This window comes from Protopterus annectens, chromosome 2.part1 (genome assembly GCF_019279795.1).
Source record: "Protopterus annectens isolate FY-2018-M chromosome 2.part1, PAN1.0, whole genome shotgun sequence".
Classification (NCBI taxonomy): domain Eukaryota; kingdom Metazoa; phylum Chordata; order Ceratodontiformes; family Protopteridae; genus Protopterus; species Protopterus annectens.
In genome coordinates this window covers 284,594,895-284,612,206 of record NC_056729.1, presented here as the reverse complement: position 1 = coordinate 284,612,206, position 17,312 = coordinate 284,594,895, and the positions used below count along the sequence as shown (strand labels likewise).

Here is a 17,312-nt window from a genome sequence, read left to right as displayed (position 1 = left end):
CAAAGGGAAATGCAGAGAACTGAAAGTGTTGAGATCCTGCCCTGAAGCGGAGATATTTTCTGCAGGACTCCCTGACAGGAATGTGGAGGTAGGCTTCTTTTAGGTCCAGGGTGGCTAGCCAGGCGTCCTTGGACAGCATGGGTAGCAGCTGCTGGAGGGTGAGCATTTTGAATTTTGGGATCACCAGAAATGTGTTATAATGGACAGATTGAGGATGGGGTGCCCTCTTTTCTGGGCACCAGAAAATGTCTGGAGTAGAAGCCTTGTCCTATCTGCCCTGCAGGAATGTGCTGTACTGCCCCCAAGGAGAGCAGGGAATGGATCTGCTTTTGAGCCTCTGTCCGTTGAACTGGTGGCAGATCTGGGAACCTTTTTGGGTTGGAAAGGTGCGGAAGGAGAATGTGTACCCCTGACAGACAATGTTCAGAACCCACTGGTCCTTGGTAATGGTAGCCCAGGTGCTTGAGTGAAAGGAGAGTTTTCCTCCTAGGGATATGTGAAGGTGGGCAGAGGTGAGGGCGGGAGGGGGCGAGTCATTGTGAGTTCTTACCATAAATGGGTGAATTAGAACTCCCTGGTTTTGAAGTGGAGGTAGTCCACTGCTTAGAGCTCTGCAACCCCTGGGGCTGCTGTCTCGGGGGGTCTATTTCCACAGTGCCTAGACTGGCCCTATCTACTTGGAGCAGAAAAGGACCAGTGCTTGGAAAGAAAATGCCTGCTGAACCTAGGGGGCTGGACCTGTAAGAAATCTTTAACAGTCTGCATAGATTTTGCTTTTTCTTCATCTTTAAGACCTCTTCTGCTTTAGTGCCAAATAAGTCATCTTTGTGCAAGGGAGCATCCAACAATTTTGATTTGACATGGCCCGGCAGGGGTTGTTCCTTAAGCCATGCATGTCTTCCAATGACAGATCCAGTGACTGCTGCTATGCAAGAACCTTCTAGGGCATCAAAACCACAGTGCAAAGTGTGTTTAGTTACTTTAGCAGCAGAATGCATTAAGTCCTGTAAATCTTTAGATTCTGCCCATGAAGGAAAGGAGGAAATCTTTGGTTTAAAGAGTTCCAAGGTATGTTGCTGATACTTAAAGCATATGGAACTGACAATTTAGTGCCCTGATAGTAAAAGTAGCTGAGGTGTATACTTTTTTACCCCATCGGTCTAGTGCTCGGGAATCCCTGTCTGAGGGGGTGGGATTCTTAGCGGAGATTGCCTTAATCCCTTTAGGCCCTTGAGTAGTGATTTCAGGGTCAGCTGTCGGATTTTTAATAAGATATTTGTGAGAGTCACGGACTCTCTGTAGTACCAGTCTGGTTTTCTGGGAGCAGGAGGGAGGGCATCTGGAGTCTAGCTGGATTCAATAAAGACATCATCCACCACATCTAGGGCTGGGGGTGGCTAAAGGCCTGTGTTGCAGATAGTCCAATAACACTCAGTCTCTTTTTAGACTGTGGGTAGTCTAGACTCTCCCACTGGAAATGCTCCCTTAAGGTATGCAGGGTTTCCCCAAAGGAAAAATCCTCTCGGGGAGAGGCTGAAGGAATGGATTCTTCTGCATCGGAATCCTCATATGTGGAGAGGGGTTGCATATCTTCAGTCAGATGCATCGGATTCATCTGACACTTGTTCAGACAAAACTACTGCAGACAGATCTCTCTTCCTTTTTGAGGGAGTGGCTTGGCTTCCCATCAGCATGATAAAGTCTTCTGCCATTTTAAGTATTTGAGACTGAGGCAAGGGAGCAGGTGCCTGAGAATGGGTAGTCTGTTTCCTGGGTGTGGTTCGACCCCTGGGCCTAGGGAACTTGGTTGTTTTCGAACGAACGGTAGCCGTGAAAGAAGGCATCGGTTTATGTTGGGATTCGGTGCAGCTCCGGACCCATCCAAGGTAGAGACGACCACAGGATCCTTAGATGAAGAAGAGTTCTGCAGCATATAGGACTCCGAAAGGGTCTCTGTAGCGGCCTGTGAAGTAACTGAAGCAGGAACTGGGGTTGTGAAAGCACTTCTCCGGAATTCAGTGAACTGACTACCAGCTTAACAGAAGTGCTGTCGGAAGGTTTGTTCCTGTGCAGTCTGTCTCTGTCTTTATCTTTACGTTTTTTCAGAAGATCTGCTGTCGGATGGCTTACCGAAGACATATCAGAATTTGAGGATTGTAAACGGAAATACCTGGCTACAATAAGGGCCGGACAACAAATATTTCTAGCGTTAAAGCACAGAAGCGATGAGGAACATCGTAGTCTGGGCTTAAACAAGTGACGCAGTAAGAGTTAAGTCCTGGTGTGGTATTTGCTTACCACGGGGGAGAATTAACTTTTTCTGACATCGGTTAGTGCAAGAAAAACAAAAAACAATAGGGTACTTAGCTTTCGAAGACTTCAACTTCATTTCGGAAACAAAACTCAGGTAGCAGCCAACTGGCACTCGTGAGAACTGCTTCTGCTTTGGGCTCCACAGCAGGAAAGACTGATGTAATGGCGTCTGATGCCTTCCTTTATACCACTGATTACCTGACGTCAGTTCTCAAGTGACAGCAATCGACACAGAAATACTAAGTCTCTGATATTCAGGCCAGCCGAAGGCTACCCTGGCAGAGATAACCCAAATGTGATAACTGCAACAGTGAAACACGAACACCAGTAGGTCGCACAGACCCAGATAGGCTGTTGAAAAATACTGGCTTAGATAATCTTTTGGCTGTTGCGTCAGAAGTTTGATCCTGAACAGCAAAGCCTGGACCTGGGTGGAGGAAAAGCATTCCAGAGAAATTTTCATTTGGATACTCAGTCAAAAGGGGGACTGAAGCCTGCTTGAAGAGGTGGAAGTGTCCTTGGGGAGGAAGGGGCTATAAATTCTATATGTGAGAACTGGAGAACCCAGATTCCATGACCATAATGACATGGGATCGGATCTGTCTGGTCCTCAGTGGAAGAGGAACAGCATTCGACTCCTCCCTGTCCTTAGTTATAGCAGACTCCTTTTCTATAGATCTCTCAAACAGCCAGAAAAGGAGAGAGAAGCAGCTGAGGGTTGGAGTAGGGTTTCATTACCAACTTGGCCTGTCATTCAAGGTCCTAGCACCAAACACAGAGCATGCCTGGCATTCATCTCTAAGGTGCACCATGCCCAAACACGAGACACTTGCCATGGCTATCCTGTGGGGGCAGTTTGTGCTTACAGCTGATGCATGTTTTAAACCATGAAGCTTTATCCGGTATTCTCCTAAAAAAGCACACCAAATGCAATGATTAATGCCCATCGTACTGTAAATCCCACTACTATAATAATAACTATAAAGCTAAAAGTATCAAACAATACTCTAAAACTACTTCAGATACAGAGACAGGAGACTTCCAAGATGGCTGCACACTGAGTAATGCTACTCAGCAGAGGCGGCCAGTAGACTTGTGTTTATTGGTAAATTTCAGTAACTGGCAAGCAAGTGCACTGCCTGCATACCAGGAATAAAGAAATACAGAAGAACTGGAAAAAATCAGCTACAAAAAGTGAGGAAGAAATATTGACTGGGGAAACTTCTGCAGCTATTCAGCAAAAAGCAATGCAGCCTTCAGACATGACTCCCAATAACCTACAGGAAGATACAAGACAACTGCATACAAACCGGGTTAAAATAAACAAAACAGAATATATCAACGCAAACAGCAAAAGGATGGAAAAATGGAAGAAGCTTTAAACAGATATTCATATATAAAAGACAAAAAAGCCTTTTTTTAAACGAAAAGAACCACATCTAAAAACTAACACCTCCTAGTATGCCAATCACAAAATACAATCCTAACCCACTAACAAGAAAACCCACACATTTACACTAACCTATTACTAGAGCACACTACTAAGAAAACTACACAAGAAAAAAGTAGAAGAGGCAAAAACAAAAGGCAAAAAATAGCAGAAATTATCAGATATAGTCTGATAGTGAAATAGGAAACAAGGTCTGAGGGGAGAGAGAGCAGGAACTTATGAGTAAAGGAGGCAAAGCTCCAGGACTATAGATTCATAAAGTGCTTGTAAGTGTAAGGTGTTGGATCACAGTCTGATCAGATAACCCACAGGTTGAGGATGAAAAATACATCAGATCTGTAAGGTTCTTAAACCCTTTCTGGTTACACTGAAAGATCTTTCTAGGAGTGACTAACTTGATCCCACCTGCTGTAAGCACCTTGCTTTCTCACAGGTGGACAGCCTTCCACCTGCTGTCCACACAGCATAGAGCTGACAAAAAGGGGCATTAACAAAGACTTCCTTGAAATAATGTGAACAAAGACGCTCTTAGATCCAAACACAAGTCCTTTGTTTATAAGTTGTGCAATAAAGGATTTTTTATTTTTTATTTTTTTACAGCAATGGACGCATATTACATAAACTGCGCGGACGGTGCAGTGGTAGCAGTAGTCGCCTCACAGCAAGAGGTTCTCCAGTTTGATTCGCTGCCTGGATGCCTTCTGTGTGGAGTCTACATGTCCTCCCCCCTGCATTTGTGTCCGTTTCCTCCAGGTGCTCTGGTTTCCTCCCACGTTTCAAAGAAATGCATCTGGAGCATTTCTTCCCGGGTCCCTGCTGAAAACTGGCTTTGTTCCAAGTCGGACTTTCCCGGTAAACAAATGTTAAACAAATAAAACCTATCGGTCAAAAGTTAGGTCACTGTCCACCAAGTTCCAAAATCTTAATTAGCTGGGTCAACTCTTAGGGGCATATTGTCAATGTGATGGTTCTCTGGGTAGATGACTTCCCAAAGGATATAATAATGCATTTTTTAGCATTTAGATTCTGACACCAGTTATTTGAGACCAACTTTCTCGCAGGAAGGGCAAGTCATTTGGGGATTCAATGAATGCTCCTTGCTTGCAGTCACCTGCAGATGTAAGGCTGCCAGAGTCTTTGATGATGTTTTTTATTTCAGAAAAGTAGATATCAAACAAGAAAAGTCCCCATACAGAACCCCTGTGGGACTCCACTGACTGGTCTCTTTGTGGAGGTAACTTTACCTGTTTTGATGTGTGTGTCCTATCTGTGAGCCAGTTGGCAATCTAGTGGGTGACAGCATCCATTAAATTTTGGCTAGATGGCCACTATGACTAACAAGAAAAAACTGAGTGAACAAATACATAAATGCACACAAATAGAATATACAAAAAACATTCCTACAAAAACTTTTTTTTAGGCAGAACAATTACTCATTCCACCTGGTATGCAGATTGCGGTCTTTAACACTGATTCCACACTTTAAGGCCAAGAAACATAGTAAAATAATGGCCTCAAACTGAACAGTCACTGGCTGGACAAGACCAGTGATATATATATGCACACCAAAATGCAGACCCAGACAGGAAGCAATAAGAAAAAAAATATATCAGTGCATCACAAACTCAAGTTCTTCCTTCTCAGCCTCTTTAGCTCATCTTATATCATTGTTATACTTACCATTTGGGAAAAGTCATTCTGGAGAACCAGATTTCTGTAATTCCTGACTGTTCTAGTAACCAAGAGGAACAGCAGCTGACAAACCTGTCATGCCATAAACAAAGGCACAACACATGGTTCATGTAAAAGACATCGGCTTTCCAGAGGTGTAGGCTTTTGGGGAATACATCCTCCTATGACAAACCAGACGAAAAGTCTAATTCATTCAGCCTGAACAAAGGTTTATTAGAGCTGGACTAAACTTCAATCAAGCTCAATCCGAAAACTATGTGGTAAATGGAGAACAGTCAGGGATACCTACCAGTGCTGCCACTGTTGGGCACTATGGTGGCTCTAGCTAGGAATTGCCCGTGGAAATGTGGCTCATTAGTCACGCTGGCAGTAGAAATATATCTGCTTAACTGTGACTTGCTTCAAATGCATTTTCATTAAAGATTTTCTTACATAATTGCAATCCACATGCTCCAATGGGAGTAGCTCAGGAGTTTCTAAAAACAGTGCAGAATTAAAATGCTAATTTTAATACTGTCATTCAACAGACAGATGTGAACCTTTACTTTTAGCTCTGTCTTTTCGAGTGCAACTTTTAGCAAACTCACTGCTCTGCATTTCTTCTGATCTCATTTATTTGAAACTCAAACATTCAAAAACAGAATGTAATTAGCTCCTCATGGCAAACATCTGAAATTAAGAGAATAACATGCTTACCTGAGCAAGAGTGGCATCTGCACATGATTTCCTGGCATCCTACAACACACAACAAAAGTTGGGTAAAAAATTAAATATTGCAAATATTAAGAAACCACAAACTTTATTCAGCTGCAAAAATACATTGTTACATCCAAACAGTAATGTGTGCAACATACTTTATGCAAAGATCTTCAAGCAGGGATATCAAAAATCCTAGCATTTACATTTGTTTGATACCGGAGATGCATTAGTCTAGGCATTCTTCCTGCAGCTGTTTTTTTTTTTTTTCTTTTTTTTTTACAGCAAAGTCTAATGCTGATCTTTTGCCAGCAAAGATACTAATATGTGGGCAAAATGCTCCCATATACAGCAGCACGTACTCTCTTCAGTTAAAAACTGCAAGAAGTCTAACTGTTGCAACCAAACTGCTAGCTATCTAAAGTCTAAAAGCTAACTATAAAGTCTAAAAAATTCCCAGCACTAACTGTGAATGAGAGGGGTTAGTTTTATTATTGCAGCAACATTGATAGGAAAAAAAGCAAGCTTACCTTTTCTACTGCAGTGCTCAACTGTTACAGACAGTACTTCAAAAGTACAGTTTTGTACCTACCATAAATGTAGATGTTCGAGTGTATACCCTGCTGCAGTCATCACACTTGGGTTATCCTGCCGTCAGGCGGTCCCGCAGTCAGCCAGAATTCCAAAGTCTTGGTCCGGCGTCGATTGCTGGCACTTCTTCCCTGACGTCAGAGCGCCAGGGGTATATCGGAGGCATCCAACGCCATTTTCTTCAGTTTTTTCTTGCCCCAGATGTCAGGTGCCCCTAATAGGTAGGCAAAAATATATGTATAGCCATCTTGAAAAAAAGTAAAACAAAACCCTTAGGCACAAGCAAATACACCACAGAGGTTGTATAGAACAGAGATAAGTTCAGCTGGTTTTAGAGGGGATGGAGGGAGGGCAACCTGGACTGCAGCAGGGTATACACTCGAACATCTACATTTATGGTAGGTACAAAACTGTATTATGTTCATCATGTTACCCTGATGCAGTCATCACACTTGGGTAGAATCCCAAAGCTAAGGATGGGCGGAGGTGTCAAACAGGGTTAGAGGGGGCTAGAAGGCCCTGCAAAACTGCAGTGGCGAAGCTCGCCCTGGTCTTAGAGTAGAGTGGTAAGTGATAATGTTTGGTGAAGGTGTGTACTGAACTCCAAGTTGCAGCTTCCAGAATATCTTTGGTTGGTACCCCCCTGAGGAAGGCTGTAGATGTAGCTGCTGCCCTGGTACAAAGTGGGGCCTTATGGTAGTAGGAACTGGTTTTCCATGGTGGGTGTAGCAAAAACGTATGCAATGTCCTATCCATTTGGAAATGGTTTGTTTTGAGATAGCCTTTCCTTGTGATGCTGTAGCATAGGATACAAGAAGCTGGTCAGATTTTCTGAAAACCTTAGTTTTATCCAAGTAGTAACGTAGCTGTCTGCGAATGTCCAAGGAATGCAGAAGTCTTTCTCCTTTGTTCTGTGGATTTGGAAAGTAGGTGGGTAAATGGATGGTTTGATTTAGGGCCACACTGGATACCACCTTAGGCATAAAAGAGGGGTTAGTTCGTAGAGAAACCCTGTCTTGATGAAAAATGAGGAAAGGCTCTACTGCCATTAGTGCCTGAAGCTCTGAAACTCTTCTAGCTGAAGTGATTGCCAGCAGCAGGGCAGTCTTCCATGTTATAAAGTTTAGGTCAGCTGAGAAAGCTGGTTCAAAAGGAGGTAGCGTGAGTTTTCCCAGAACAAAATTGAGGTCCCAAGTAGGTGTTGGTGCTCTCCAGGGAGGCCTAATGTTCTTGGCCCCTCTGAGAAACTGCTTTAAGAGTGGATGTGAAAATAAGGGAGGATCCATGTTGCAGTGAGCAGAAATAGCTGAGGCATGGATTTTAATAGATGAAAATGAAAGCCCTTTGTGTAACATCTCAGTTAGATATTGCAGAATATGAGGTATGTCAGGCTGAAGGGTATTTTGGCCTTTAGCTTGGTTCCAGGCGCAAAACCCTTTCCATTTGTCTGAGTAGGCTTTCCTGGTGCCGGGCCTCCTAGCCTCCAGTATAACTTCCATAACAGCTTGTGAGAGGAGCTGGCTGGTTGCCTAGGTGATTTGCCATGCAGCCAAGTTTAAGATTTTGAGCTGGCTGTATAGAATCTGATTGTCTTGCTGTGTGAGCAGGTGGGTAATTTGTGGTAGAATCCATGGTGGGTCATGGGCCATATTCCTTAATAGTGTGTACCAGTGCTGGCGTGGCCAGTCTGGAGCAATGAGTATCATTCGGGGTCTCTCCATCCTGACTTTCAGTAGCACCTTTGTGAGTAGTGGAGGAAAGGCATATACTGTTAGCATTTTCCAACCGAATGGGAGTGCGTCCACTTTCCAAGCTTGTTGGTAAAAAGTCCTTGTGCAAAACTTTGTTAGCTGACAGTTTTGAGGGCTGGCAAACAGGTCTATGTCTGGGAGCCCCCACTTTTGAGTTATCATTGTGAATACTTGTGGATCCAGTTTCCATTTGTGGGGATCCATGATGTTTCTGTTTAGGTCATCTGCCAATATGTTCTTTTTTCCTGGCAGGAATTGAGCTTGTAATTGAACTTGGTAAGCCAGTGCTGTGTTCCACAAGGTCATTGCTTGCCTGCATTGAGGGTAGGAGTGTGTGCCCCCTTGTTTATGTACCACATTACTGTGGTGTTGTCTGTCCTTATGATAAGCTATCCTGGATGCAAGAGGTCCTTGAAGGCTGTCAGAGCATTTTGTACAGCTAGCATTTCTTTTTGATTGATGTGCAGATTCCTTTGATCTGCTGTCCATAAGCCCTGAACGCACTGTCCTGCCATGTGTGCCCCCCAGGCACAGTCCGATGCATCTGTTGTCATAGTTTGCCTGGCTGGGGGTAGGGTGAAAGGCTGACCCTTGTTGAGGTGACAGGCCTGTGACCACCATAGAAACTCCTGTTGAAGGCAGGGAATGAGAGTTACCCATAGTTTCCAAGCTGCGACTGTGTTGAGTCCATACGCTTTTTAGGTACCATTGTAATTTCCTCATATGCAGTTTTGCAAATGGTATTAGTAGTATGCAAGATACCATGAAGCCCAAGGCCTGCAGAATTTTTCTTGCAGGGAGTTGGGTCTTTGTTGCCATTGTTCTGAAGTATTGAGTTAATTGTAGTTTGTCTGGCGTCAGATAAGCCATCTGGGCCGTTGTATTCAAGCTGGCACCCAGGAATGTCATAGTTTGTGAGGGCACTAGTTTTGATTTCTGTTCGTTTACTGTGTACCCTAGGCAACTTAGATGTCTTACAAAAGCCAGGTGTTGTAAGAGAATGTCCTTGCTTTCTGCTTGTATGAGACAGTCGTCCAGGTATGGGTATATTTGAATTCCCCTCTGTCTGCAGTATGCAATTACTGGAGCCAGGCATTTTGTGAAGACCCTGGGCACAATAGATAAGCCAAAGGGCAGTGCAGAGAATTGGTAATGGGTTGAACCTGTAATGAAATGGAGGTATCTTCTGCAATTTTGTTTGATAGGGACATGCAGCGTTACTAGCCAAGCTTTCTTGCCCAACATGGGAAGAAGTTGCTGTAGTGTTAGCATCCTGAATTTGGGTACTTGCAAGAAAGTGTTTAAAATTGAAAGGTCCAGAATGGGTCTCCAAGCATTGTCCTTTCTGGGGACTAGAAAGAACCTTGAGTAAAATCCTTGGCCTTGCTCCTGTGTAGGTACCATTTGGATGGCTTTCATGTCCATGAGAGCTGTAATTTGTTTTTGTGCCTCTGCCCATTGATTTTGTGGCAGGTTTGGCATTCCTTTTATCCTTGGCAAGTTGTGGAAATGGAATCTGTATCCGTGTGAGATAATGTCTAGGACCTATTTGTCCTTTGTGACGATGCACCAGTTGTCTGAAAAGTGTCAATTTTCCTCCCAAGGGAGCTGCCAAGAGGGTTATGCTTGGCAGTTTGATGTTCAAGTCATTGTGTTTGCCTTCTAGTGGTTTGGGACCGGTCTTCTCCTCCTTTCTGTGTTGTAGTGCCCCATTGGCGAGGTTTGTAAGGGATTTGTGCTTGTCCTCTGCCCCTTGGGCACCTGTATTTACCCCTCTGTGGCCTGTCAGAAGCTGGAAAGGACCAATGTTTTGTTGGCCAATTTCTGCTGAAGTGTGGGGGCTGTACCTGTAAGACAGTCTGCATAGATTTTGCCTTATCCTCCATTTTCTTTAAAACCTCCTCTGTTTAACCCCAAATAAAACATCCTGCTGTAAGGGCGCATCCAGTAACTTTGCTTTAACATGATCAGGCAGAGATTGTTCCTTTAACCAAGCATGCCTACGTATAACAGACCCAGTAACAGCTGCTCTGGAGGAAGCTTCCAAGGCATCAAAACCACATTGTAAAGTATGTTTGCCCACCTGTTCAGCTGCATGCAACAGATCTTGCATTTCCTTGCATTCAGACTGTTGAGGGAGCGTGCCCATCTTTTGTTTTATTTGAGACATAAGGAATTGCTGGTATTTACGCATGTGAAATTGACAATTTAGTGCTCTCATAGCTAAAGTAGTAGAGGTGTAAACCTTCTTCCCCCACCTGTCTAGTGCTCTGGAGTCCCTTTCCGAAGGTACAGGATTTTTAGCCATAGAAGCCTTAGCCCCTTTGGGACTCTGGGAGAATGTCTCTGGATCAGTAGCAGGGCTTTTGTAAAGGAATTTGAGAGAGTCAGGCACTCTATAGTATCTATCTGGTTTGGCTGGAGCAGGAGGCAGAGAATCTGGATTTAAACTAGATTCTAAGAAAACATCATCTACTATGTCCAAAACGGGGGATAGCAGGAGGCAGAGAATCTGGATTTAAACTAGATTCTAAGAAAACATCATCTACTATGTCCAAAACGGGGGATAGCAAGAGGTCAGTGCTGGGGAAGTAAAAGAAACTCCCGGAGCCTTTTCTTTTAGTCAGAGTAGTCCTGACCCTCCCAGTGGAAATGTTCCCTCATGGTGTGTAAGGTTTCCCCAAAGGAGTAGTCTTCAGGGGAGAAGCTGAGGGAATCGAGTCTTCAGCATCAGAATCTTCATAAGGGGGAAAGGAGTAATCCTGTTCCTCAGAGGAGCCTGAGGAAACAGACGCCTGATCAGAGGAGGCATAATCCTCCTCTTGTCTAGGCCTTTTGTCGGGGGGGGGGGTTGGGAACCCCTGATCAAAGAAATCAAATCTTCAGCCATTTTAAAGCATCTGTTTCTTAGACATAGGGCCTTGACCTGGAGACTGAAGTGTAGGCTTTTTTGGTTTTAGAGGAGTCTTAAGCTTAGCATAAGATTTTATGGTGAAGGTAGTCTGTCTGAAGACACCTTCAGAAACCGAAGGTGTTTCTGCAGCACCGGCTTCCCCTACTGCGATGTCGTCAGTTGGGCCTAAGGAAAAAGACTGCGTCGGCCTAGAAATCTCTGCTGGGGGATCCGATGCGGCCTGGGGATCCAATTCAGTGGTAGCCAGGGGCTGCGCAAGTGCCTCAATGAAAACCGGAGAACCGGCGACCGGGCCAGCCAAGGCCTCGGAGTTTGGCTTGGATCTAGGCTGCCTGTCCCTATCCTTGCGTTTTTTTGCACGCCGGTAGTCGGTTGCTCTGACGGCATAGTGCAATTAAATTTTCTAATGAAGTAGTGTTGTGCGAAATCAAAGCGACGCTTTATAGTTCGCTTATTGAACCTAGCACAAAACCGACAACCAGTGACGTCGTGGTCTGGGCCTAGGCAAAGTATACAAAAAGAATGAAAATCCTTATGAGGTATTTGCTTCCCACAAGAAATGCAATTGTTAACGTTTTCTGACATCGGACTGAGGCAAGAAAAAGTTCCCCAACGGGGCACTTAGCTTTGAAGACTACGGACTGAAACTCTATTCAAAAATCTCAGGTGTCGGCCGACTGGCACTTGCAAACTGCTTCTGCTTCGGGCACCGCGCGGCAAGAATGACTGAAGAAAATGGCGTTAGATGCCTCTGATATACCCCTGGCACTCTAACGTCAGGGAAGAAGCGACAGCAACAGACGCCAGACCAAGACTTTGTAATTCTGGCAGACTGCGGGACTGCCTGACGGCAGGATAACCCAAGTTTGATGACTGCAGCACGGTAACACGAACATCAAGTCTATCCAACTTCAGAGACCGTCACTATCACTGACAACAGCTGGGCAATATACCAAGCAAAACTTAAAGGTATCCATGGGAGGTGGACAGTTAAGATTCCTTATAGCGGAGCTGTGCCAACTCAGCTTCAAGACTGTAATGTGTACTGATGGCCATTTATTGACTTTTTTTGGCAACTTCACTCTGGTTAGCGTGGAGACAGTCCAGTCTCTCCCACTTACTTTTTACTGCAGTTCTATATCTGTTCATTTTTCTGGATGTAGAAAACACTCATGATGCTGACAAAACTTTTACATCTAGCATATAACAGAAAATAACTTGTGTTGTGTTACCACCCACCTCATGTTAAAGAATGCTATTAAAAAAATCAAGCTGTCTGATCGTCCAGGTTAATTTCAAATAACTGTGGGATTGAGATCGGTTAGGAAAATTTAAACACCTTGCTTGGTGAAAGGTTTTGAGCCAGAGTTTATTTAGGTTACTTTTGATCAAGTTAAAAATGAAACAAAACTCCTCTATATTCACCCTTTAATCACACCCAAGTGAGATCATTGCCATCATCCAGGTTTCATTTGATAAACAAAAAAGTTCTTATCACAACCAACTTAACATGCATTTGAGACAAGGATGCAAGAAATTCAAATCAAGAGGAGAGGGAATCAAAGCTTGGCAGATTAATCTTGGCACTCATTTTGACCAAACAAGTTTGTTACGATAAGAGAGAATATCATAATTCTTTGTAGCACATGGAACTTTACATATCTGAGAAGTGGAAAGTGATATTATAACATCCCAAACTTAAACTGGTGTAGGTACAACTCCTAATTTTAGAAAGAAAATGGCAGCAACTTGAGTTAAATAATCTCGTGAGAAGAACTTCAGTAACACTCAAGACACCTCAAAAAAAAAAAAAAAAAACACAAAACAAAAAAAAAAAAACAAAAAAAAAAAAGCTACTGCTGAGGATTGTGTGACTTTTTTTAATTAATTAATTAATGTAGACCCTGTTCGATTCTGACATACCTTAGCATAGGTTTTTATAGTACAGAAGGTTTTTCTCCATCAATACTGGTGTGGTATACTGATGGACTTACAATACACAATACGCATGAAACATTCCAGTGCAACTGAGCACTTTGCTACAAACATGAAAAATAAAGCCATTACTTTAAGGGTTATGACAAAGGCATAATTTAACAAATTTGTTTTAGATAGCATCACATACAAAAACACACGATAAAGACCTGGATAATAAATTTACAGCCTTTTGTCATCAGCCGCTCCCCCATTTTTCTACATGGGGTCGGGGTATCATGTTAATTGTCACCAACTCTCTCGATCCAGTGCCACACTCCTGCCTTCAACAATCATGCCCGACTGTCGCAGATAATCTTTCACACAATCCATTCAATTCTTTGCTGGATGTCCTTGCTTCCACTTACCTTCTTCCTGTCTGTCCCAAATCTTCCTCACCAGATTGTTTTCTGCTTTTCTACACATGTGCCCAAACCATTGTAATCTGTTCTTTGATCTTTTCTGCAATTGAAGCTACTCTGGCTTCTGCTCTTATGTTCTCATTTCTTTGCCTGTCTCAGTGTGCATCCTACCACTTTTCTCAGGCGCTTCATTTCCAATCACCTCTAGCTTCAATTGTTCTGTCTTTACTGCCCAGGTTTCTGTACAATATAGTACTGGTTGCACCACTGTCTTGTTCACCTTACTTTTCAGCTTCTTTGGCATTCTTAGACTACCTGATATTCTACGCCAGTTGGCTGCAGCCCCACTGATTCTACCTTTGACCTCTTCATTCAGACTACCCTTCTCCTCAACTATCCCTCCCAGATACTTGAAGCTGTTTACCTGTTTCACTATCTTCCCTCTCTCTATCAGCTTCTTCCGATTTCCCCAATTTGATGCCATTACCACCGTCTTATCTGTGCTTAGTTCATCCCATGTGCCTTCAGATTTGCATTCCATTCTCCTACCCTTTGTTGAAGTTCTAGCTCAGAGTCTGCCTGCACTGCCACATCATCTGCATACAACAGCTTTGTTGATCCCTCCCCTCTAACCTGTTTGCTAATGTACTCCATCACCAGTATGAACAGCAGTGGGCTCAGAGCTGAACTATGATGTACACCCACTCGGAACCCCCCTCTGTGAGGCCAAACACTGCTCGTACTTAAGTCATTGGGTCCTTGTACATAGCCTGCATTAATTCTACCAATGTTTCTGGGACTTCAAACCACCGCAGTACTGCTCAGATCAGCTTTCTTGGGACCCTTTCATATGCTTTCTCCAAGTCTAGGAATGTCCAGATGGACTCTCTCATGTTTAGCTTCAAGTATTTGTCTTAATGCAAACATCGGGTCAACTGTGCTGCATCCTGATCTGAATCCAAACTGATAATCCCCCATCTTATATTCTACTATTCTTCCATTAAGGAAACCACGGTAAAAAATTTCTGCAAAGCCAACTTCATGCTTAAGACAGAAGTGATGAACTTCATGACACCCATGCAGATGGACAATAGTTACAAATGCTGAATCCTACACAAATGCACTCTATAAGCACTTACACAAGTGCATGGATCGTGATAACCCAAACAGAACCAAGACGCTATCCTCCAAAAAAAAAGGAAGCCAACCTGGTGGTCCCCTGCACAAACTGTACAACATAAGGAAGAAACTGTTGCAAAAGAGAGTAAAATCCCATGAGTGGAGGAGCTCCTTAGTCAGCCTCAGTAAGAAGTTGAGATCCCTTATAAGATCCTCAAAAGCTAGCTAAGAAAACAAAATCGCCACTAATTCTAAGGACAACCACAAAGCATTCTATAGCTATGTCAAGAATCTCAATGGCAACACCCAGATCTGCTCTGAGTTACAGCACAAAGGCATGAAAATTACAGAACCAACTGATATTGCCAACATCCTGGCAGATCGGTTCAGTGCTAACTTTACCCCCCCCCCCCCAAAGGGCCCATATCTATACAGGAAGAATGCAAAGTCCCTGTAATCACAAGTACGCAGGTAAAAGCTGCGCACTCTAAATCCAAAAACACAGCATCCAAGGGACCGGGCAACATCCCAGGCTGAGTTTTACATGAACTTCAGAACGAACTGGCTCCCCACTTAAGCACCATGTTCAATAATAGCCTTGCATCAGGCTTTGTGCCCAATGAATGGCGCACAGCAACAGTTATCCCACTCCACAAAGGGGGAGCCACCACTGATCCCGGGAACTATCAACCTATTAGCCTGATCTGCAAGGCCATGGAACGCATCATCATGGAACTCAAACAACGACATTGGTAACCTCCAAACTCTGGATCCCACTCAGTTCGGGTTTGTGAAAGGCAGATCATGCCTCCTGAACCTTATCGACTTCTTTGAAGCAGTCACCAAAGCCGTAGATGAGGGTAAGGTGGTTCACACAGCCTATCCTGACCTCGCCAAAGCTTTCAACACCATCCCCCATTCTGGAATTATAGCTAAACTCACTAAACTAGGTATAAATCCCTACGTCACAAGATGGGTTGCCAAATGGCTCACTGACCGAACCCACACTGTAAAAGTTGCAGACTCCAAATCTGTCCTCAAAGCAGTGACAAGTGGAGTACCACAGGGTTCCATCCAGGGACCTTCTCCTGTTATCTACTTCTCTGAAGTACAGGCTAACACAGAAGGCCTCTGGCTAACGAAGTTTGCAAATGACTGCAAACTAGGAGACAGTCAAGTCTCCAAATGATGTGGACATCCTACAGAAGGGCCTTGCTGAGAGAGATGCCTGGTGTCAAGAGCCATGGCCTCAAGCTCAACGCCAAAAAGTGCAGCGTCATCCCCTTTGGTAAAAACTCTGTAGCCATGAACTACCACATAGGCAGCAATCTGCTTAACACCGAGTGTGTGATAAGAGACATTGGGACCCTGGTGGATAGTAGTCTCTCCTTTGATAGTCACATCACCACAGTAGTTAGGAGGTCCTTCTACGTGGGACACCTCATCATAAAAGGGTTCTCATCCAGGAAAAAAGAAGTAATTGTTCCCCCCTACTCGACACTCAGACCCATTACACAGTACAACGCCCCTTTTGGAATGTACCTCACAAGACATCTGCAGCAGCTGGAAAGGCCACAGAAGTACCTCACAAAGAAAATTACTGGCCTCAAACAAATGCCCTACACTGACCGCCTCAAAAAACTCCAGCTTTACTCCGTAGCATATCGCCTACTCCGAGGTGAACTCTGCCTAACACATAAAGCTATGTCAAACCCAAAGCTGTTGGACATGCTACACCTAAAGAAATTCCAATCCCTCCGAGCTACATGCTCTAGGGACCTAAACCTGGTCACCACAATAAACAGGACATGCTGGAGGGATAGATTCCTGACTTCCCATACTCTGAACAGGCTATCCATCTATGTCAAGCAAAGTTCTTCACTAGCACTCTTCAAGAAAAATCTTGATGAGTGGGGATGGGAAATAGGAAATACACCCCGGGGATCACTTCTGTGTCTCTGCTTGACAGTAGCACAGGAAAATAACTTTCTTGGGTGGCGTAAACCAGGGAACCTTGTTGGCTAGGCTTACGTAGGCCCTTGGGCCAATAGCCTAGTACCTACCTATGAACTACTCTGTGTATCCATTTATCCATCACCCTCTCCAGATTTTAAATGCAATGTGATAGGAGTTTGATGCCTCTGTACTGCCCACAGTTGTAGATGTCCCCTTTGTTCTTGTACACTGGCACAAGTATGCTTATTCTCCAGTCATCAGGGATATGCTTTTCTCTCCACACTATTAGTACCCTCAGGTGCCATTTCTCCCCTATCTCACCCAGCATCTCTGCTGTGACCTTATCTGAGCCTACTTTCCCTGACTTCACCTTCCTTAGTTGTTCTTACTTCTTCTAGGGTGGGCTCCTCCTCTTCTCTCATCGTAGGCTGTTTCTGGAGCAGTACAGCTTCTGTGGGGTTTTCTTCATTCAGAAGCTGCTGGAAATACTCCTT

At 44.0% G+C, this 17,312-nt stretch overlaps 1 protein-coding gene across 3 annotated transcripts in view; it reads right to left on the bottom strand.

Moving 5' to 3' along the window:
• GNB1 (G protein subunit beta 1) overlaps positions 1 to 17,312 on the bottom strand; it is a 1,803,552-nt gene that overhangs the window by 864,649 nt on the left and 921,591 nt on the right. For all 3 annotated transcript variants that reach the window (XM_044062129.1, XM_044062128.1, XM_044062130.1), the window contains one exon: positions 6,152 to 6,190. In XM_044062129.1, the coding sequence (XP_043918064.1) occupies positions 6,152 to 6,190 (39 nt within the window). The remainder of the gene's footprint in view (positions 1 to 6,151; positions 6,191 to 17,312) is intronic.